This window comes from Tympanuchus pallidicinctus, unplaced genomic scaffold (genome assembly GCF_026119805.1).
Source record: "Tympanuchus pallidicinctus isolate F22 unplaced genomic scaffold, pur_lepc_1.0 scaffold2, whole genome shotgun sequence".
In the NCBI taxonomy this organism is placed as follows: Eukaryota; Metazoa; Chordata; class Aves; order Galliformes; family Phasianidae; genus Tympanuchus; species Tympanuchus pallidicinctus.
The window spans coordinates 39,132,008-39,156,229 of record NW_026294721.1 but is presented as its reverse complement, the minus strand read 5'-3'; the positions used below and the strand labels follow the sequence as shown (position 1 = coordinate 39,156,229).

The following is a 24,222-nucleotide window of genomic DNA, read 5'->3' as shown; positions in this document are numbered from 1 at the left end:
TGCATGGCCCGTCAGTGGCATGATAAACCGGTTGTGCAATAGTTTGTCCTAGCATCTCCCCAGATACCGTGCTGCACCTGAGGAATTGCAGATGAGCCAGCCTCTTCCCTCCTACCCATCCATTTTTACAAGCAGGTACTACGTGTGCCCTTCTCCAGTCCTCAGGGTCCAGCTCCATCCTCATGTCGGTGAAGATGAATCACCCTGAGTTCAGGCTGTGCTGTTTGGCTGCTTCTTAATGTACTCAGGGGTGACTTTCATCAGGCCCTGTTGACTTGAATAAATCTCCCTCATTCCTTCATCACTTTTTCCCCTATTCCAGCCTGCTCTCTATTCCCTTTTTTTTTTTTGTTTAAGTATCTGGTCACAGTTTATGCATTGCATGCTATTTATGCATTTCAGCCCATGAAAAATACATGAAGAGTCCCTCACTCACTCTCCCCATGGCCTCATAAATCTTGCATTGCTTTCTGCACAATGGCTTGGCTTCACAGGGTAATGGGGAGCAGCCTTCCTGCTGCTCCTGCCCTGGGGTTGGGGCACCCTCTGGGCATGCCAGTGCTATAGGCTCAGATCTTGCTGGGCCTGCAGGGAGGGAATTAAGAACCCTCTGGCCCCATTTTTAGGCTATTGGATAGAAAATATGAGAAAGTAAGTCTTGTCATTGAAAACTGAGCATTCCAGGACTCTATAGCTCTACAACAACCTCAATGGAAGCTGTAGTGAGGTAGGAGTCAGCTTCTTCTTCCAAAACAAGAGATAATAGCCTCAAGTTGAGCCATGGGAGGTTCAGGTTGGGTACTAAGAAAATTTTGTTCTCTGAAAGAGTAGTCAGGTACTGGAATGGGCTGCCCAGGAAGATGGTAAAATCACCGTCCCTGGAAGTGTTCAAGAAACAGAGATGTTTCTTGAGATGTGGCACTGACAGACGAGGTTAGTGGGCATGGTGGAGGTGGTTAACAGACTGGATGATCTTAGAGATCTTTTCCAACCTTAGTGATTCTATGACTTTGCAGACACCAAGGCTTGGTAGCAGCAGCGAGTTTTGTCCATTCACCATTTGTTTAGGAGATTCTTCTTCTTCTACTTGCTCATGTTGGCAGAGAAATGGGAACAAGAGGAAGTTGTTTTCATGGATGCATCTTCATGAGGGCACCATCCCCATTTCTACAGCAGCTGAAAACAGGTACCTATCAACAAAGCCATGTTAAACACACTTTTTCCTCAAGACCTTTGCCTGCCTTATTTTCTTTTTAAATTTAAATTGCTAGACAAGAGTTTTATTTTCCCCAGGAGTGTCCAGACTCGGCTGCTTGAAGCCTCCCCATTGCTTGCAAAGCTATTTTTCTTTCAGCCTCTTTAAAAAAATTCCCCCATTCCTGTGCTTTTCTCTTAGCAGCCCGTCTTAGCCTGGGTGGGCTGGACTACTTAAGAAAATACTGCATTAGGACTGTCATGTCAATACTGGCATTTTATCTGAATTGCTGACAGCATCAGTTTGTTAACACAACTGACCTCGTGCTCCTTCTGGTATACAAAGTGTTGCTCCTCTGCTGTCCCAGCCTACTGTGCCATTCTTTGCCACGAACACCAGGCTACAAAAGCAGCACCCACATCACCCACTGTCTGCTGCGATTTCCCACGAGGCCAGGAGAATCAGCACACAGCTCTTGTCCTACAGCAGCAGTTACCTTGCAGAAGCCTGAAGTCAACAGTTCTCCAGGCCCTCCTCGAGCCCACCACTGCCTCCGTTACATCTTTTCCAAGCCATTCTTCACTGCTGCAAGAGGGAGGAGAACCCGACGCTTCGTGGCAGGCTCAAAATGGTGTGTGTGATCCACAACTGGATGGAGCCATTATTCAAAGATTTTTTTATTTTTATGAAAAAATATATAAAATTTCATATCTTACACTACTAAAAACATGTACACAAACAAAATGCACAGAGAGCATCCCGGGAGGGGAAAAAGGAGGGGATAAATACAGCAACACTACGGTCTCCTATGTGTTGGAACAGTTGAAAGAGCTGAGACAAATGCTGCAGCACCAATAGCACTGGATATATAAACTCCTGACCTACACGGCCTAAGAAATTGCAACAAACAATAAAGGATCAGAAACTAAGTGCTACTCTTAGACTGCTATTGATGTATCACACATGCCTTAATGACTAATTTCAAGACTACAGCAGTCCAAGGAGTCACAATTTCTTGACAACTGGGAATTCTACATATTTATATTCAATACTGAATAGACAACCTTTTTTTTTTAAGCTTTTTGTCCTTTTTGCTGTTAATATGTAGAAGAAATTTAAAACAAAACAAAACAAAACTTAAAAAAAATTACTTTAAAAAAATCATCTTCCTTTTTAAGGTTAGGTAATTTAGCCAAATGATAAATAAACAATGAATGGAGACAAGCCATGCTTGGGGAGACTTCCTTCTCCCAAGATGAAAAACTGTTTTGAAAAGAGCCTCTTCACCTCGCAAGCCCTTTGAAATACTTCCTCGCAATTTGCAGCAAAACGTACTGGAAAAAAGTATTCAGTGTATCAATAGCAGCACTGGCGAGTTGAAAAAGCAAACTGCTTTGACTTACAGTAGGCAGGAAATCCACCTACAGCTCCAATTTTACTGATTAATGAAAACCACTGCCTCGTCGTGGTTTCCAGGTCCAGCACACAACTGGCAAGGTCAGCTAACTACCGTCCTTATCTCCCCCTGTGCTTACAAAGAGCATAACCAAAAAAATATTACTGTGATCTCCTACTGCACACCAAAATATGCATTCATCCATTCACAATGTCTGATTTCAGGCTATACATTTTCATTTGCCACTCCTTTTGAAGGCAAGTTTTTCTACTTGTGCTTCGTGGTGCCCCGGCTCAGCAGGTGAAAACAGCAGCAGCCTGGCCAAGCTCGCAGGTAGAAAGTTTCAAAGAGGTGCTGCCAGATCCCCCCCGAGTCCTTCAAAAACACCGTGGTAAAAAGGGAGCTTTACTTTATAACCCTAAATCTGCGTAAGAGGCCCAAATAAATGGTCCAGTTGCCCCACAGACTGAGTACTTGTAGTTCTCTTTTCACTGGTAGCTCCGTCATCAGAACTCTGGAATTTGAGTGTGAAAGTAGAAGCTGTAACTTCTGGCCTGTATTTGTTAAAATGTCTTTATTTCCAGTTCAGAGCCTATAGTAAAGAGATCTGTAGCATGAGCAGCTCTTGAAATAAATATAAAAGATCATTTATTTATTCAGGGAACTGAGAGTAGGTATCCTGTTTACATATGCAGTCGGGTTTAAGGACAGTTCATTTTCCACAGGACCTTCTGAAAAGTATTCTGAAGACTGCTCCAATATCTGGCAATTACTACAGTGTATGAGGAACATCATTCTCATCTCCATGAGGTGCACCCCAGCAGCACTGTGTATGCCTTTAAAACCCACAAACGGTGCTGGGATTTTCTTGTAGAAATATGGAAAAAAGAACAAACCAAATCCTTACACAGAGCCAGCAGTTAATGAATGACCAAAGAAAATGAGCAGAAAGGCTAAGTACTGAAATTTGCTACTAAAATCTCTCTGGATGCAGCTGATGGATGCATGTGGAAACCGAACAATACTTCCCAAAGAAATGAGTTGTTGTTTCTGTCTTCCTATGGGTTATTTTACAAAGTGCTACAGGCAGAGAGGCACAAATAATCCCAAGACAGCTCTGCTGACAGGCCTAATAATGTTATTTATTATGTGACAAATCTCTGCTATGTGCTGAAATTGCTATGTCTTGATTCCCTCTCCCCCACCTTTTGTGGCCTGGTGGCTGACAAAATGAAGCAACAGGATGAGAAATCACACAAGCAAGGTTGGTCAGACCTTCCCCTACTGCCTGGCTGTGTCTCACTGTGCAACTCAGCTCCGTCCTGTTTCTTGTGCTGTCAGGCGAGCTCAACGTTCCCATGAGCAGCAAGTGCCAAGGCAGCAGGGTGAGAGTGGCAAGCATGTGCTCCTGCCCTCCCACATACCTATTTCTGCTCTTTTAGGCTTTGCCTGTGCCTCAGAAAAAGAGCAGTTCTCAGAGGAGAATTGGACATCACTAAGCATGCAGGCTGTTCCAAGATGGACAAATTTTGCATCAAGAAGCCCTGCTGAAAGAAAGTGAGCCCTGCTGCTGAGAAAAAAAAAAAACAAACGCACAGCTAACCCTCTCTTCCTACACCTTCCCCCACCCCTTTTCTTTAGAAACTGTTATTTGGATTAAATCTCATCAAAGGGCTTTGAGGAAATTGAAGAAAGACTTTTAAAACCAGCTGGAGTGGTGTTCAAAACATGGTTCTGTAGGGGAGAAGAAAATGGCTGCCTTTTGGCATTAGATGAGGTGCTCAGGCTCTACTCTGCAGTGCCAGGGGACAAGGGAAAACACAGTAAGTCAATACGTCGATGTTATTATCAAGGAAGATACTATCCAACACCTCTAAGGAAGCAATATATCTACAGTAAACACTTGCCATCTGCCGAGCAATTCTTTAATCCTTATCTTCACCAAAGCTTCACAAAACAACCTATGAATACCAAATTAACTGCCCTGATTACTCCCATCTACAGCTAAAGGAGGACAGCCCCAACTTGTTTCGTGGTGAGATTTTGAGGACTCTGCATCTCACTGCTGCCTTTAGGTCCCCCTGAAAACATCATCTTCAAACTGCAGTGTACACATTAGCCCAGATTTACAACCAAGTACTGACATAAGCAGTGTCAGATTCAGACAGATCATCTTCATCATGGGACGCCAACATCATGACCATATTGGGCTGCTCTCTTTTATACTCCTCTCTCTTCTCTGCCCCACAGTGGCCAGGTCTGTACCCATTTTTGTAAGATGAATGAGTGTTTCGCAGCTGACCTGTCCAACTTTCCCAAGGGACGTGGAGGGTGTCTAAGCTGAAAATACCCACAAAACAATATGGAACCGTGCAGCTCCCAAAATAATTTCCTCCCTCACCTTCCTGGCCACAGTTTTGGAAAATGCTGTGAAATCTCCATGCTGGATGGTAGTGGATATGCATCCACACTGCACCTCCAGGACTTGACTCGTACAAGCAGAAGAGGAACAGCAAAATCCCTTTCTTTAGCTAACAACACGTGGTGATTTGTCTCCTGGCCTTGAAGAGTGCTTGTTGGCAGCAAGGAAAGCAAGGGAGCAGGTCAAAGGCTACCCTGAGACAGTGCTGGGTTTAAACACTGGTGCAGATGGATTCCACGCACATCTTCTCTTTCCAGGAAGGGGCGCACCAGGAGCAAATTATGAAACACACAAAGAAAACAGATGCTGCAATGCTGCTGAGGGATGATGAGAGCTGTATGTTTTAAGTCCCATTTTACTTTACCTCTTCGGGACATCCACAGCCCACAACGGAGAATGGTGTTCTTTATTTAAGCAGACTCCTTCCACCTCATATATATAATCAAAACACCTGAAAGCTTTATATGTTGCTCAAACCAAACAGCAGCAAAAATACAAAGCATAGTGGTTAACACAAAAAGAACACAAAATGAAGCAAAAGAGGGAAAAAGAACAAAACATTGAGAAAGCCCCAATCTTGTACCTGATGTGTAGCAAACTGTACACTATATACATCATAACGTATTATCCTCACAGAAGAGCAAACTAAAAGAACTTTGTAACACAGAGAAAAAATATACACCCTGTATTGTATTTGCCATTGAGCAAGCAACATGTTTATACACTAGTCTCTATAACTTAACGCTGTGTAACAGCATTTTTTAAATTTACAAAACAAAATATCTATCCAGAAATAATCTAATCATATTGCTCTTCAATACACTTCTGTAGACAAGTACGACTTGAAGTAAACTTCAGTAAACCGCAGCTTGTGTGACCCACAAATGGCTGCAAAACTTCTCTAGTCAAGTAAGTCCTTGGAAGTATTAACATGTGCTGCTGCTGTAATTCAGTATATAAAGGTGCTATATATATATATATATATATATATATCTCCCATGTATAGACAACATGTGGTGGGAAGGCTTGCTGTTGTCATCGCTGAAGCGCAAGAAATTGGTTAACCTCATGTACAGTAGATCCATTTCCATGTTCCATGCATGTTACATTTACTTCATGAAAATGAGGACACAAATAGGAAGAAAATGAAAACTTCAGTCAAACACTGCTTTATAAATGCTGTGGCAGAAGCCAGCGTCCTTCAGTTACAGAAATTTCTGTATTTCTGAATTTCCCTTTTTTCTTCTTTAGTCAAAATAAATTTCAGAGCTAGTATAGAAAGTGCAGGACCAACCACTCGAGGAAGTGACTTAAAAACCGAGTTACAATGGCACCATCCCATTCACCAACTGGACCTTCATCTCTTGAAGGCTGTTCATTATCTTCTTCTGGTGACCAACAAGTGTCACTCCCAGCCGCCTCAAATCCCTGTGGGAGAAAGCAGATGTTGGTTCCAGGGATTGTTCAGGCACATGCTGCCACACACACTACGCACCGCACGCGTCGATGCTGCTGCCAGCGCCTACCTCTTACCATCTGTGGCTCCCAAAGCCCTTTAAGGAGGCACATTTAATTTTCCCAATTTTTTAAATGGCTGACAACGTCTCAGAGAGGTGAGATGGCTTGACCAAGATCATCTTAGTGACTAAGGGGAAAAGCTTGAAAGCAAAGTATTAGCATTGGCTTCAGCAAGGGACTCCACTACATGTATGAAGTCCTACTCCAAGAGAAAACCTGCGTAAGAAAATGTGTGTTGCAGTTTCCTCTTCTCCTGGGAGAGACTGGTATTTGATCTTGGATACGAGCAGCGAGGAGTAAGATCAATCCACACTTCCTTCCTCTTCAGATGAGACAAAGCCAAAGATACACAAACCACAATCCTATTGCCTGCTCCTAGAGAGAGCTGAATGGCAAAAGCCTTAAGCACAGCTACCACCATTACGGCCTTCTAAAGTCAACATGAATTCGTAACACAGCTCCCCTCTGAGCCTTTGCAAATCTTGCTGAAGACACAGGCTTGACTATTTTGTGTGTGAGAATTCTAAAAGATAAAGGCATTTGTGTTGAGTCTGTCTAGCAGGGTGCCATTACAAGAAAGGTGTAACATACGACTAGGAAGAACAGTTGTCTTCTCAGAAATTTAGCTCTCTAAAATGTAGGTATCTAGATTAAGCTAATTGCCAAGTTTCTGTGAGAACTGTGAGAGAAGCACCTCCATGAGTTGATTTATCCCATTCAAAGTGTGGGATGAGTTGCTCCCTGATTAGATTTAATGACACAGCTAAAAGCCAGGTGGGGTGCCTCTCACACAGTGGGTTATGACAGTGCAATTATACTGAATTCATTAAAGAGCCAAAATTGATAACAAAGAAATTGAAGGAATGACATTTGGAAGAAGGATCAAGACAGGTGCCTATATGTTTCCAACATGAGACATAGATCGTTAGGGAAGCAATTTGACTTAGACGAGACATGATGCTTCATCTGAAGACTTCCACCACAGAATTATGAGCTCCTTGCTTTTTACCTTCCAGCTGGACTGCATATAGTATGTTTTCAAAGAAGGGCTCTACTGTTTTGCCAATAAAGGTGTGAATCCCAGTGCTGCTGACACTAGTTTGTGGAGAGTATGCAGAAACATACAAGCCATTTAGAAGAAGGCTCTCCATTGAAAGCTAGCGGGATGTCACCAGATCACCAGACACTCAGAATTGCAGCTCCCTGGTCCCTCCTGCTGTTCCCAGGAGCCCAGTCGCCACCTGAGACACACTGGAAAACCTGGCCCACAGTGCACAGACAACTGCAGGTGAACGCGTGCAATGAACACCAGAATGCCATTACATAATGCATGTGAGCTAGCCATCAAGGTGTCTTTCAGCAGATTTATATTCTGGACAGAAACTCCAGTGTAAACACAACCATCCACATCCAAAAATTACATAGATGAACACTTCAGAAAAACATCGTTTCTAATAAAAAACAATCCCGAGTGAAGGTTGATGTGTTAACACAAAAACCAGTTGAAGCCAAAAGCTAGATCTGTTCTCCATAGGATTGTCACACTTCTCAGCCTTTTGATTTGGAAAATCCCAGATTTTCTGCTCGAGGCTAAACACTACATTCCATCATCATACCCTTTTTCAGTGAAGCATCTCTCTGATGCATACTGGAAATCACAACACAATGGGTGCGGAGTAACAGAGGTCCATGAGACACATCAGCACACTCCTTACCTGGAAGAAAAGGCTGCAGCATCTGCAAAGGTGTCTACCTTCTCAGGGGGACATGCTTTCATTTCTACCTCCACTGAATTGTGAAACTAGTTCAGCAAGCGATCTTAATAATGAAGGAAAATGTAGTAATACTATTGTTCCATGCAATTTATTTTATGTACACAGCACAGTTGGAAGTTCACACCAAAGATAAAAAAAAACAGTATAGGACCAGAATTTTAGAAGAGCCAACATCCATCTTCCCCCCTGCTGAATGCTGCTCTGCTGGTGCTCTTTGAAAGTTCAGCTATTTTTTTCAGGTATCTAAAAGTGCAAACTGAACTCTTTTGAAAATCCAGTAACACATATTTCACATATGTACTGTTTCTGGTAATATCTCTCTGCTCTTGCATGTTACGCAGAAAAGCTAGCCTGAAACTATCAGCAAGGCATGTGTGTATTTGCATTTCATACACAGCTCAGTCAGTCTAGTGAGAAAAGGTCCATGCTCTCTGGCGCAGCAGCAGGCTTCCTCATCAAAAGGATCCAAGCACCATTTTCAGGTTTTCAGGGTACTCACTACAGAGTCTTTTTTCCTCATAGCATCCTGCATAACCCAATATCCTTGAGCAGTGCCTCATTGATTTAAGAGAGGCACAGACAAAGAGAAGAAAAACGAGTTTCTAGTTTCAATCCATTAGTTGCTCACCAGGAGATCTAATCTATTTTTTTGACTATTGAATACTCCTGAATGCGGAGCCACTGGCCAAAAGTGTGGGGACTCCTCAGAGAGGGGAAAAAGTGCTGTATGGTCAGTTAGCTCTACAAAGACTGACCAAAAGCCTAATCCAGACAACAGCTCCTGAGCCAGATGCTCACCAAATATAAAATTGTCAGCTTTATTCAAAAGCTAACTTGCACTTTGCAAAGCCAGCAACAAAACTTTTGAGGGGAAAAAAAAAAAAGCAGCAAAAAAGCCTCAAGAATGCAGGAGCTTTAATTCCCTTTTTCAAGTGTGACTTGCACCCTGTTGCAGCCTCCCATACATCCAGCGTCAAAGCACTGGACTAAAAGCAGTGGAAGACAGAAGCCAATTTTAAACAAAATTGGGAGAACACAACAGCCAGTTTGGAGACAAAATAGATTTCTTTGCTGAAGGTCCGCAGCACAACTGTCCTAAAAATTCAGTCCAAAGCTCATTGTTCCATTTTACTACAGTTAATTGGCAATTTCACTGGGCTCAGCTTCCCAGAGACGTACGGAAGCATATCTTCACAGGCTCTGCAAATGTCTGGGGGGTGACAGGAAAAGTGCAATTCCCTGCAAGAAAAGGCACATCTGAGACCTTGCAAATGGCACTTGCAGTCAGCATCCAGGCTACACCTTGCCATGCAAGTGACTCTACCCCAGTTGCTGGGTTTGCATGCGCTGATGTGGCAGCTGCATGGGCATTTCTTGAGGCTGTGAAGATAGGAGTACCCAAGTGTCGTATTAAGCAGGTCTCCCTGCTTCCAAATACTTGACTTGCAGCAACAAGACAACTTTCAGTCCTGCTTCAGGAATAAGTTCGCCCTTTCATTTCTTTCTTTCATGTAATGTGGAAAATAGAAACACACAGGAATTCAAATCACATGCTGACACAGTACTACGAGGGCAACTTAAGTTAACCAGAAAGCCAAGGAAATAAAGGGGAAAACAGGTATTGGCCCATTCCAAACAGCCTGTAAGCAGCTGCACACTTGCTTTTACCATGGCCTTATATGAAAGCCTGGCTTCAGTGCGACAGTGACAATACAGTACTCCCTTAAATGCAATATCCTCCATTTGAAATAGTTGAATTTATGGTCTCCACTTTGTAAGAAATATATTTAAAACACTTTATTTACAAATAGAACTACTTATACACCATGGACCAATTTGTCAAACACAGTGTAGACTAGGACTGGATTGCCACATAAAATACAACACTCCTCACCACTCCATTACTCATGCAACCAAAAGGGCCAGGTTCCTGAAATACCTCCATGGCTGGAAGCCATCAGCCTGCCAGAGATTATTTTGCATTTCATCTCCCACCCCAGCCATATTGTAGCACTTTCCTTCACACAGTGCAGCACTACACTGGCCCATGCAGACTGGCACTACTCACAGAGTTAGCTGTCAGTTTGAAAGAGGGGAAAGAATAACCTCAAAGACCTTTAGAAGACACTAGCGGGAGAGGAATCCACTTGCAAGGGACCTTTGCACGAGATTAGGATCTTTCTTCTTTTAAGAGTTCATCTGCTCTTATCCGTTACTCCCATCCTACTTAATTATGACATGAGAATGGGTTTGTTCACAAGTGTATGCAGTATCACTATCCAGAACTGAGATTTTAGGTTAAGAGTAAGTATCTAGAGCAGGTGAACTCTTAAATGTTCTTCATCCAGTATAACTTTTAATAAATAATTTATTTTATTTTATAAGAAAAAAATACAATGCAAAGCAACACATCACATATTATTACAAATATTCAGAGTTCTTCATCTAATAACAAACAACAGGGTGTCCTGAGATTCGGTGAGCACAGATCTTTCAAAAGGTGTAAGTATGCAGTCCACATTTTGTTAGTAATTGGTCCAGTCAAATATCAGACTGAAACTCATGTCATGGATCTATCTATTCTTGAGTATTGTCCTGGTAAAGTTAATCTTGCAGTGGATTGAAAGAGCTCCAGACACACTCAAAGTCACTAGGTGGTCCACAAGTTTAAAGAGCAGGTCTGATCCACTGGAAAGGTTTCCTTCAAGTCTGATATCCAGTTGGAAAGAGGGGGTGGAGGGTGAGGCTCCACTTTTCACAAGGTGATTCATCCCTTTGCAAGAATTAGAGCTAAATGTAGAAATCACTCTTTGTTTGAAAACATACATTTTCAGGTCTTTGCTTAAGCAAGCAGAGCTCAGGACTTGGGGCGATATTATTCACAGTTTATAGCTTGTAAAAGTTTTATCTTCAATAATTTGTCACAAGCACTACTCTTTTCTGGAGTAAAAGCATTAAGCATGACTTTGAACGAAGCAAGGTGGTAACTGGGATTTTGATTTGCATGCTAGGTGGGATTTTCAAAGAGTGCTGAACATCTACCATCTCAACCAGGTCCCCTAAAGAGGACACAAGCTGATCACCTGCAGACACCAGTTCTGTCAGAATGCTATGGCCATCCCCTCTCTTACAGTACTAGTAGCTTTACCCAGGAGATTTTAAGAATTCTTTACATTCATTGTATTTTTTCAGTGTTTTCTGGTGGTGGTTAATCAGTTCTCCCTTCTTCACCTAATTTCCATGTATTTCCTAAGCAGTTTCAATTTGGGGAATATCATTTTGGATGGTATTTGAAGGCAACCTCTTAAATTGTAAAGAATCTTTTACTCATGTCATTTGGGGAAAGAAAGCTAGTTGTAAATGTTCACATGTTCTTTTCACCTGATCCCCCCAAGTCCCAGCTCTGGAATATATTGAACAGTTGCCTCTATTTTTAAAAAAAAAAAAAAAAACAAACACCAAAAAAACAAAACAACAAACAAACAAGGAACATTTAGACTGAATTCTCATTTGCAGAGTACAAAATGTTTTGTTGTTTCCTCTTACAGGGAGAAAAATTAAAACCTCCAGAAACAACAAAACCCCAAATATATTAACCTTTAATGAACTTTGCTTATTCCAATGTTTATTTCTTCCCCATAGCATCTCTGGAGAACACATGAAGCCTTCATTTGAGCCCCCACAGAAACCAACATTTCTCTCCCTTACTTTGTTGATTTCAAAGGCAATCTGCCAGTTTACATCAGAGCACACGGTTCAGCTCTTAAGTATGGGATAGCATTCCTCTGATGTCCCTGAAGTCTAAGGTGGTTTTTCCTTTTTTAATGGCTATGAGTCAGGCCTTCTGTCTTTTTTTTTTATTTTTATTTTTTTACTATGTCTGAGAGTAATCACAGAGGTGTTGATTTGGATGGCTTGTTAGCCTTTAATGAACCTTCCACAGTTTTCCCCTAAACAGACTCAACTGGGGTTAAGATATCTTCACTAAGCCATAATTGCAATGCAAAGGTGCATGAGATGTTCAAGAACCAAGCCTGACTTATGCATCTCAAGGCAGCTGGGGGTGGGGTATTACAAGCATGGATAACTAGCTATAGCTGGAGCCAACTTTGAAAAGTTGATATAATTACCTTGAAATCAGCAGAACTTATCCGTATTTGCCAGGTAGGAATCTGATGGAGTTATGTGGTGCAGTGATGTTTTTTTATAAGAAGTGTGGTGCAGCTGCACATGAAAGGAGCTTCACAGGCCATTTTAGGAGGCAAAATAGTAGTTTATGCACATTCTTTACAGTATGATCAGATAAGCTGGTGACGGCCACACCAACAGTCTCAGGGTTTGTTTTCAACCATGAGGATGAACAAATCCAGGTTAAACAGTGAGGTTTTCTTGTACTACCTGGCATTAAACTAGCCGGAATACAGCCAACAGAGCTACCTGTGGGATACACCTTCATGGACAGTTTCGTTTCCCGCAAGACTGCTTCATGCAGCACCTCACCTAATACATGAGGTTGGAACTTTCCAGTGTCTTGCCTTTTTTATTTTCAAGAGAAGTGAGTCAGTGAAATGCAAGATGGATTAATAAGATGTCTACTTTCATCTTCAAAAAAAATCCCCCAAGGCTCCCCAGACATCAGCTCTTCTGTATGACTCTACTGCTGTAAAAGCCTGGAAGAAAGCTGAAGCTCAGAACATGTCATCTTCATTGGGGACCAGTAAAGGACCAGAGCAGAATGACGTCTGCGCTACAGAGAACATCCTGGGACCCTGTGGAAGGGGTTTAGATACGGTTTGCAGCTGGTGAGGTTCCAGCATCCCTGACAGCTATAATGATACTTACAACAACGTGCCTTTTTTGGCTAGAACTATACAGAAAATGAATTACTGGACTCACTGTCAATCTGAAAAACCATTTCAGACTGCCTGAAAGGTATTTTGAAAAAGACTTAAGGGGGGTTACTTCTGAAATTTTTGAAATACCAAACAGTAAATATAGAGGAATGTTTACATTTTAAAGTCAAATTAAACAGATCATTTCACAATCTGAACTACTACATCCAAGAAAAAGGTAGAAATCTGGCACAGCTCTAACAGTCCCTTCTATTATTTATAAATCACAGATGTGCAACCCAGGAAATACTTAATTATGTCATATCACAATGCACTGCACTTTGAGCGATTTGGGGGGGATGCAGTCATTCCTCCAAAAGGTGAGGTTAGCAATAGTTTTGTTAGTGTGCTAAGAAGAGGGATGCTAAGACCATATAAAGCTACATAGGTGGCAAAAATACCCACTGATTTGGAATTGTGCTCAACATTTTCTCTGATCAAACCAAAGCCTTTCACTTTTGATCTAAGCATTTCTTTCAAAACACTTGAAATTACATTAAGTTTTAAAAAGGAACAAATGGGAAGTTTTTGTAACTCTTAGTTTTGTTCTTTGGTATGACTAATACAGCCAAACAGCAAAAAGCCTATGATGTATTTCAGACATTCTGCAGATTCTACTGGGACTTCCTTTGATTCTATGATTAAGGTGCCACATAAGAAGGGAATGCTCCCCTTTTGCTTTTCTCTTACGTTACTGCCTCTTCCTATCCTCATCACCCATCCTCTGGCTAGATCTCCCTGTCTGCCTTGGCAATGGACCTCAGTCAAAGTGTGTAGAGTCCAAATGCAGTATCAAATGCATGTAATAGTTTCAGGAATCCGAAAAAGGAACTAAAAAGAAATCTAAGGACCCTGGTTCCTTAGTCACTAGAAAAGACTTACTTTCTCACTTGGGGGTTCAAGCAAGTACCTGAAATTAGGCAGGAGTAAGGGACAAATACAGGTCAAGTGGATGAAGTAAATAAAATCAGGGAGAGGAGAGATATTTTTGCACTCCATCCATACGCGACTTGTCCAATTAAACTGAAACTGAACTGTATAGGGGTGGTACCAACCTGCAACATGTGCAAAGGAACTCTCACCCTAAATGGTGAGCTCCACAGCAAGCCCTGTAGCAGACAGGAAAAATGATGTGGTTCTCTAGGGTACTGGGATTTTTCCTGTTTTATTCCTAATCCTCTGCACTGATTCTGCCAGTGCACTGGTGATCTGCATGTGGTCAGAAGACTCACTACCTCTTCCAAAGAAGCACCAAGGATGGAGCATAATCTTTGCCATTCTGCCCCAATGTCTGTAACAAACCTAAGCTCAATTTAGTCCAGTCGCAAAGGCAGGCTTTAGGGCAAGTTTGATTAAGTGTCAGGAAGAAACTACAGACAATTACACATGACCAGCAAGTAATGGTGGAGCACAGCAAACCAGCAGCCTCGAGGCATTTATCAAATTGTTTCAGTGCTGTCGCCCTGACCACAGATATATCCAGGTGCAAAAACCAACAGCACATGCAGAAGGAAGAGTCCTGGCCAGGGACCTGTCCCTTAGAGCCACTGGTTTGTCGATGGTATTCAGTTGGCATCAGCTGCACCTACTCCTATTTCTACTGCAGTAATGTTGAAAACTGTTTCCATGCTTTTCTAGGCTTGACTGTGCACTTAGCTACATCTGGATCAACTCTTCAAGCAGCTAATGCAGTGTAAAGCCAGTATACCTCAGAGGGGCCTCTATCTCCTATACATTTACTAGTAAGCTTATTTTTTTATTTATTGATAACCCTGAGTAATAAACTGCTGCTATGATGAGAGGACAGCTTGTCAATTATTCAAACTCAAGCATTAATTTCTGTGAGTAAAGATGCCAAAGTACTGGCTTGCCAGAGTAGTGACAGTAAGTTTTAGACTCGTCTGCACTTGTTGTCATCAATACAGATACTAAAAGAGAAATGGATGACTGCAAACAAAGGGAAACGGTTTCCTTTCTTCAGTCTTCTCTCTACATATTTTTGAAGTTTGTTTTCCTCCCCAGCTGCAATTACAAGAGGTGAAAATGATCTGGAAACTACTCACTCCAGGGTCACCTGAGCCACGGAATCCATTGAGCTGTATCCATTCTCCATGAAAATCTCGGTGTATCGGCCCATTTTGATGGCTTCCAGCCACTCACCCACTGACCTGTAGGCACCACTCCCCACTGGACTGTGTTCCACCAACAAATTTGATACTCTAAAGACAAAAGGAAAGACAGAGAAGTAAAAAGAATCAGTATCAAGATGTAGCCAACATGACACAATTGCTCTTCTGTGGTATTTTGAGTAATAGCTAAATCCCAATTCCTCCTGTGGAGCTGTAATTTTTCTGACTCATTAGAACTTGTTGACTTTACCCGGGAAGTGCAGTGCAACTTAAATGAGGAGGAGAGAACCACATGCTTTTTGAGCTCTGTGTGAGATTTCCCAAATTTTCAGTTTTATTTCAGTTTTCAGAAAGAGTAGCGTAAAAGCTTTCAAAACTACCAACCATCTTAGCAGAATGAAAAGATCATGAAGCATTAGTTAGGCAAGACTTCACAATGCATGGGCCACAAAGTTTCACCTGTAACCTCGCTTGCTTTTGAGTTGCTGCCATTGCTGGTGCACACTGCAAGTGGGAAGTATCTGCTTCGACAGTGGAGAAGATTAGTGTCCATCCCCATTACCCCTCACACACAAGCAGGCTCCTTTTCCACAGCACTCTCTCTGTCACTCTTACTTCAAGGTCTTCAGTTTCACTCTTCCTGCTCTGTTCTCCTCTTTCTTTAAAGCTTATAATTAACTTAAAACAACCCAGAGACTGGAAACCGAAACCCAAATTACATTTCCCAGCAGCAGCCATCAGCGGCAGGCTGTTGTTAACACTTCAAGGGCTGCTCCCACAGTCAGGCCAGGATTTTGTATGCAGGCAGCATCCAAGAAGCCCTGCAGAGAGCAGCAATGCTCCAACCATGCGTCAGCCTCCTGGCGAGGCTCACGTTTAGTCCTGAAACCAGAGCGAGAATCCTGGCTCCTGCAGCCTCGCTCGGACCTCTGTGCAGCAACTGCTACCTGCTTGGTTCTGTCACGCAAAGAAGAAGCAATTCAGGCAAATAACAACCCTTTGCCACTCTAAAACCTGGCACAAGTAACCTGTGTTGTGAGCAGGCCCACCACGTCACTGATGATGCGCAGAGCACAAACAGACTTGTTCAAGGTTAGCCAGGAAAGCAACTAGATTTCTCCCATTTTGTAAACCAAGGCGCATAGTTAACATAAGCCTTGCATAAAGATTATTACCCACAGGTAAAAACATTTGCTGGGTCAGCCTCTGACTGTGAGAATTATGCTTGAAAGATTTTCAACTCAAAGGAGAGCTAAGATTTTATATTGTTATAGCACTTCAGGAATCTTCATATATTTTATGATCACATTAGTATTATTTGTTTATTTAATAGCAATGCTGAAAGGTCCAATAAAATGTGAATACTTGCAGTACCAAGAGCATAATGGCTTCCCATAACATTTTATACACATGAGGAATTCAAAACTCCTAAGTAATCATAATGAGAAGTGGATTTTCAACACTAATGTCAGGAGGCACCTACTGATATGCATGCTCTGTAATGTAGAGAGTGACTTCCTCCCTTATTTGCATTAATGAGAATTTCCATAAAGAATACATTACATATATTTAAAAAATCCTTTACAGCTGCTGCACTTCGAAATTATGATTCATTTGGAATTACTATGGTATGGGCATGGAAATCTATGATTCTAGAAACACAGCCCCAAAGCCTGGCTGTTCACATACTCCATGCACACAGAATATACCCACAGCACCTTTAAAAAGGAGAAGTTTGGAATTGCGAGGGCCTGTCAGTGGAATAAAATATCAGCAAAGTGTTTAACAGCCCAAGGAGATGGTTTACTGCCTATTTTAATCTTTTCTAGCCTAACAGGTTGATATAACAGTACATATCACCATGTAACTGGCCTTGAAAATGACTGTTCTGAACTGAAAATTAAAGAGAAACATCACATTTTGTGCTATCATAAACATGTTCCTGCAGGTTTGCTGGGGCTAATATTACAACTAATTGCTAATAAGAGTCTTTCTTCAATTTCTTATTCATGTGGCTAATGATGCATGTGAAATAGCCTGAACAATCAGATCTATTTTGTATTTAAAAATGAAACTATGTAAAGTTTTCATGTTTATTCTCTTCCAGTGTGAGATGGAGATGTCATGCACTGGGACATGTTGTTCCTTTTATTTCATTTTTTTGTCCTCTGAGAATAAGTTTTTCTGATGGGCCTCTTCCAGCATTAATAAGGGAGCTCCACGGCCACCAATCAGGTAAGCAGCAAGGATGTTATACATTACTCCTACATGAACATGCGAGAGACTGAGTGATTAGCAACACAGATGGCTCAGAAGTAATACTTGTGTGCTTACACTGAAATTACAAAAGCCTCTCCAAGACTCCAGTATGGTGGAGAGACTGCTACCAAAGCTCACTAAAAAAAAATTAATCTCTCCATTTTTTTTTTCTAAAGTGGAGTTTTATTTCTTGACACATACTTCCCTTATTTGTAGCTGTGTAGCTGCTGAAATTCACACTGAATTGCAGACTGGCTGCCTCATTCACTTAACGTGGTTTTAGCAAACTGCTTGTGTACAACTCTTTGGGAACCACAGAGATCCCCTCACAATTACAAAAACTGTTGGAACTGGAGGTGGCAGCTAACACACCTGGGAATGCTTCTGGGAAGATGCACTTAGACATCCATGAGCTCTGCACATCCAGCGTTTTCCCAAGAGACTTTCTCATTCGTATTACAAAGATAAAGTCAACAGGCAGATAATTTGAGCAGTGTTTACTATCTACTTCACAGACTCAGTCTTGCTCTCGCTCACCTTGGGGTAGAGCGCAGGTAGCTTTATCATAGACCTATAAATACTGCTGAAACTGCAGTTTCTAAAAGGCAGGCCACAGTAATTTTCTTTGCTGCAGTGGCTCTACATTTATAGAGTTACTGAATTGCTGACTGGCCTGCCAATTTAAACAGAGAAAGTTGGTTTTGGGAAAACTCTCTTGGACATAATGAAACGGAGGAACATCCACCTGCAGATGCATGTAGGCTAAAGAGAAATTCTACACCAGGAATCGGCATTCAGATAAGAATCTTTCTTTGAGAAATGGCTCTGGCCTGATTTTGTACCTGCTCGATGCATTAACCAATGTCTTCAAGCTGCTTGGGTTACGGATGAGCTTGTCCAACATGCTGACAATTTCATCAAACTTGGGCCTGCTGTTGCGGTCCTTCTGCCAGCAGTCAAGCATCAGCTGGTAGAGAGCAGCAGGGCAGTCCATGGGACTTGGCAGGCGATAGCCTTCCTCCACGGCTTTAATCACCTATGGGAAGTAAAACACAAGGCTGATGGGTTGCTTTTCTTCTCTTCCTCTTACCTTTTTCCCCAAATATAAATCGGTTTAAATAGAGAACTCTGGGTCCAGCAATACGCTCACATACAACCAATCCCCCACCCTCTGCATATACGAGACAAATCAAGTAAACTCCATTATCTTTCACTGCTGCTATGGCATAGGTTGAATAATTGATTTTTAGTCACTGCAAAATGAGTCTAGAAATCCAATGTAACCAGAAGGTCAGATCTCAGGTTGCACTTGTTCAAAGCTCAGCTGAGGTCTGTAGGTCACACCAGAAAACTAGAGACTGTTCTTGTCTGCCAACAGGAGCTTATGGGGCTTTCTGGCATTGTCTTGCAGTACAGTGATTTTGTTTATTCAGATGTTGGCTTCTTTTTAAATGAAAAGGCATGTGCTCAACCACAGATTTGTATTACAGTAATAAAAGTCTGACTGTATTTCAAAAGAGACTTTGAATGCTAATTGATGGATGGATTCAAGGCAGAGGCAGAGGCAGAACAACCATCTCATATATCATTCAGTACTGTCTGGGTTTAGTCGTTTCTTACTGTGTCCACGTTTCTGCCAGGAATTTAAAATGTCAGCCTAAGAGTATGTAAATTAAAAACAGGGGAAGTTTGTTGCACTGATTCCAAATACAAACCATCTATGGTTCTATATCCAAAACAAGTGATAAACACATGTGCTGCCTGCGCTCTGGAAAGGCAGAAATGAACAAATGAGGGCAGAATTGAATAAAGCAACTTGTTTTCCCTCATTTTGGACAGACTTACAGCAGGGCTCCTAGCCCAGTAGTTCCCATTTTGAACCGTTAGCAGCATTCAGGAGAACACAACTCTCATTTCAGGCCACAAGGGTCTGCGACCGTGTCAGCAGAGTCCGAGCGGCCCATCTTCACATCCTCTGCTCCCAAGACTTACTGCCCAACAGAAGCTGGAAGCAGCTATTGCTGATGGTGAATACTGTGTGGAAAACCACAACGTTTCACTGCTTGACTCCAAGGACTGCCTCAAATACCATTCATTCTAGGCGCTCTCACAATTTGAAAACATCTTGTGATTAAAAAAAATGCTCTATGGTTAGCATTGCACTCCTGGAGGCTCCAAAATTTAGGACCGCATGCATCATTTTCAAATCATCCTTCACCACTGTGTTTTTTGCCAAGTGGAATAGTCCCAGGCATGAACAGGGCTGGCTGAGCAGCGTTAGCAGAAACCTGGAACCCTCTAAGGACATATGTAGTAGAGAAGAAATGTTTTGAGGCTTTGTGTTCTTCTCAAAGGATACTGAGCAGCCTGAATATCTGGTCCACAACACCTGCAATCCTTCTGTGCTCTGACAGAGGCTTATCTAAGATTTCATCTGCGGGTGGAGCAGTTGCACCACTCTCCACCCAACCTTTGTCTATAAAGTAATCTTGTCTACTGCTGGACTACTATACTGGTTTTTGCTCACAGCATCAAACACCAGGCCCACTATGCTGCACTGTCTGCTCTGTCTATTCTTCACATCATGCATTTCAGCTGGTCCCTGGCCCTGGATTTACAACTGCCTTATAAAAAGTCTCTGTGTGGCACAGCTATGAGAAGATTATTTGCTTTATTTATAACAATAATGGATTTTCCTCCAGCTGTAGCAGAAAGAAAATAGTACCAGGACAGGTAGCAGACCATCTGGCACCAGCTCAGAATATCTGAACTACATCTGCAATGGGGTTATGCATGCTTTATATTCCGGGCAGTAACATCACAATCAATAGCATTAACTCAATTTACAGGATGTCATTCATTCTGGTGATACAATGTAAATGGTATCAAAATACTGCAAGGGCTGGGAGCTGATCTCTGCTCTTGCATCTGAAGGTGCCTTCAGGGTCTGGCTGTAACAGGAGTAAAAGAATGATGCAATAAAGACTAAGTCACTTGCAGCAACTGCAATACTTAGAAAAAAAAAAAAAAAAAGGCAGATTTGCCATTTTGTTCATGGGTAGTACTGCTTTTTAAGACTTGAAGAGCTAAAACTTGCATACGTGAGGAGACATGTTTGTCCCATTACTTTTTCTGGAGAAGCATTTATGTTTTTAAGGATGGGATGACAACACTAGGGATTTTTGGAAGGTGAAAACCTGAGATAGTCTATCCTAGTAAACCAAGTAGCATTCATAGTCCCCTGTTTTCACAAAACTGCTACTGTGAAGACTAAAAAGCAACCACTACAATCATTTAACTTACCATCCTACAACAGGTCACAAAACTCCCCTCAATTCCTGTACTGAGCCTTCTCTTGTGGTTCAAAACTTATTTTTAGAAAGCTGTGCAGTCATCAGCATGACTTTAAAACGTGGTTTGTAGCACTGAAGTTACAACACTGCCTGCTTTGTGGCACTGCACCCCCTCTACCACAGGAGAAACCAGCTTGGCTGAAACATGGTGAGAACCGTTTTGCTCACTGCTGACTGTGCCTGCACATAACATGCTTTAATTATAAACCACACAAAAAACTCTTGTGCAATGGAGTCTGAAATTCACGTGAGCAGAGCTCACCAGACCTCCACCAATGCTACATCTAACACTGATGATTCTTCTACCAACACAAGCAGGGGAGGAAAAAAGAAAGGCAATGGGCCTTTAGGGGATGAAAGAAGGAGGAATAAATACAAGGAGAAATATTTTTCTGCCACAGCACTGAGTTAAATTTCTAGACTGCCACCATTGAGGCATTTACTGTCTGCACATGCTACAGGGAGAAAAAGAACCCAAGCAAAACCTGATCAGGAACTGATGCTCATGAACATCTCACCAGTGTTCTGCTTTCTACTGTCAAAGAAAGTGCTTCCCCAGCCAACTCTCCTCAGATGTGAATTTCACCTTATGCTCAGAGGATGGACAAGGTGGTATTTATTTTAATTCAACAGTTCTGCAAATTGTTGGTGCTGACAGTGTTACTAACCTGACAAGGGATTCCCCTGGCCACAGAGCGTTATCTCACTGGCACCAGCCCGAATCTCAGCCTGACATTTACTGAACATCTGCACTACACTGGTGCATCAGCATTAGATAGTTAAGAGTGTTTAGTGTGTCTGAAAAAGCTCGGCTCTAAATTGCTGCATTCTCCATCCAGAGTACAAAAGAAAGCCTTTGTATTTGATACAAAGGGATAAATCCCTGAGTAGATACATGCCGCTTTACCAAACTCCCTACAAACATGACAACCTCAGTGGTGTAGAAGCAGTGGGGCATTCATGCCAAACAACACTTGTCCCCCTGGCAAGCAGGGCAGTGTTAGCATCTCAAAGGCACCACTTGTTTTCTTGCCTGGGCTGGAGAGGAGTCAAGAGGAGACAGCATGGCAGGCAGTCACATTCACCAATGGCAGAGGCACCCAGACAAAACAGAGGAGACACAGACAGCTCAGCCAGAGCCTCTGCTGCCAGCAAAACAGCAGAATGTCAAAGGGACAGAGACACTGCTCAAAATGAATTAAAATACATATATGTAGGAAAAAAAGGATGAAACATGAAGTGCTGTGTTTGTGACTGAGGAAGTTCATGGCAGAGCAAGGCTGTTTGTCCATTCAGCCAGTGGCATCACTTCCCCAGGTGTGGAGATGGAGAATCAAAGCAGCAGTGATGAGAAAGGGCTCTTTGCCATATGCAGAAACGCTGCATTTTCCTCCATCACAGAGTTGCTTTGGGGCCTGGTGTGCTGCTGCATGGTGCCCCCTGCTCATGCACAAGATGGCATCCTGAGAGACTTCCAGATCTCATACTTCTCAGAGATGTGAATAGGAAGAAGCAGCCCAGGAAAATCTGGCAAATTCAGGCTTAATTATTTTTTTTTTAGCTTTAGACAGATGCATGTGGTGAACCCAGGGTACAAAGAAGTCTTGCAGTAAGAACACGAGATCCTTACGCAGTGTGGGACAAGAACTAGAGTAAGGAGGGTGGCAGTGTCCCCAGGCATGTTTAGGGGTGCGTCTGAGAGTGACCCTGAAGTCAAAGCCTTGAGGAGGTGCTGGGGCCCAGGAGCAAGATGGCACACGTTAAGCACAAGCAAATGAGCACAAGAAAATGAGAGCTTGCATTAACACAGACTTACAGACTTTCACAATTAGAGAAAGCAAAGGATGAGAGAGAAAGAAAAGAAAAAAAAAGGTGCAGAACCATGTTCTCGAGATCAGCAATGCAAGGATGACTGAGATGCAGCTCTCCGCGCTGCCATTTTGGACTGCTATCACTTGATCAAATCACACAGCTTTTGTACAGCAAAACAAGCCCTTACCATGATTCTCCTGAGTTTCTGCTTTACATGGCAGCAGGGGTTTGAACACACAATTGAAATGCTGCCAGTTATCAGCATCTATCCCCTGGCAGACCTTTGTCATTAAGCAGAGCAGGGACAGTCTCCAGCTCTAACAGCATTAGTGAAGCTCCAGCAGGCTTCCACGGGAACCAGGCTTGCCTCTGTGCAGACACATTTCCCTCTGCACACAGCCTGCTCTGGGCTGCTGCAAAAACAGAGCATCCCATCAAATGGGAGGACTGCTTAGGTCTGGCACGGGGAGAAAGACATTTTTACAGTGGCTGTCGTCCCCTGTCCCCATCCTCCCTCTCTGGTTGCAGAATGAAGACTAAACCCTCAAGTCCCTCCACGTGGCAGCTCCCACACGTGCTTACATCTTGGTTTGTCATTTCCCAGTAAGGTCTCTCGCCATAGGACATCACTTCCCACATCACAATGCCATAGCTCCACACATCGCTGGCTGATGTGAATTTGCGGAAGGCAATTGCTTCAGGTGCCGTCCATCGGATGGGGATCTTCCCTCCCTGCAATGAGAAGGGATAAAAAAAAAATACAGATTGCAGAAGAGGGCAGATAGCATACAAAAGAGGACAAAACAGCACTCCTTAGAGCACTGAGGGATGTTATTTTCTCTCTGGAAAGAGACATCGAATTTTAAAGTAAATCTGTTTGACAGCATGGGGCCCCTTTCCACATTATCTCAGCCCATAAGCATTTGTAGGCTGCCTACTAATTGGCTGTCCTGAAGGTTTGTTGTTTGAATGCTGTTTGAATGCTGGGACATGTATAGGATCAACATCTCAATTATGTTGCACTGGTTGGTAGGGGAATACAGTTCCTCCATTTCTAAGAGCGAGCGGGGGAGGAACAGACAGCTCTGAAGCCGGGGAAGACTTTGATCTAATGAGAGCTTCATGCAAATTGCTGCGGAAGTAATGCCTTTTTTTTCCCCTCAATGCAGTCCCAATCCTGCAGAGAGATCTGCACAGTGGGCACAGAAATCTGTGCGCGCAAAGACCTGCCTGCCTGGCCTTGGCTGCGGACTGAAAACGATGTCACCTCCCACAGATCACTGTGGTTTATCTTTTATTGCATTTATTTTACAAATACTATTACTCTAGCACAGGGAGAGCTGTCAAATGCTCTTTGGTATTTCCTTTTCCTCTTTTTGATTTTAGGAATCAAACTTCAGACCAGCTCTGAGAGAAGGAAGGGGGGAAGGGGAGTTTGGATTAAGAAATACTTTTCTCATTGGGTTTAAAG

General features: G+C 42.5%; 1 protein-coding gene across 17 annotated transcripts in view; it reads right to left on the bottom strand.

The window, feature by feature from the left end:
- Positions 1–1,848: 1,848 nt before the first annotated feature.
- Positions 1,849–24,222, bottom strand: part of EPHA5 (EPH receptor A5) — a 197,253-nt gene continuing 174,879 nt past the window's right edge. For 8 of the 17 annotated variants that reach the window (XM_052683194.1, XM_052683196.1, XM_052683195.1 and 5 more), the window contains 4 exons: positions 23,334–23,483; positions 18,429–18,622; positions 15,262–15,417; positions 9,328–11,096 (listed from right to left, as the gene is read on the bottom strand). In XM_052683194.1, the coding sequence (XP_052539154.1) occupies positions 10,880–11,096; positions 15,262–15,417; positions 18,429–18,622; positions 23,334–23,483 (717 nt within the window). In that variant the 3' untranslated portion in view covers positions 9,328–10,879. The other 9 variants (XM_052683198.1, XM_052683204.1, XM_052683200.1 and 6 more) reach the window with 3 other exon arrangements.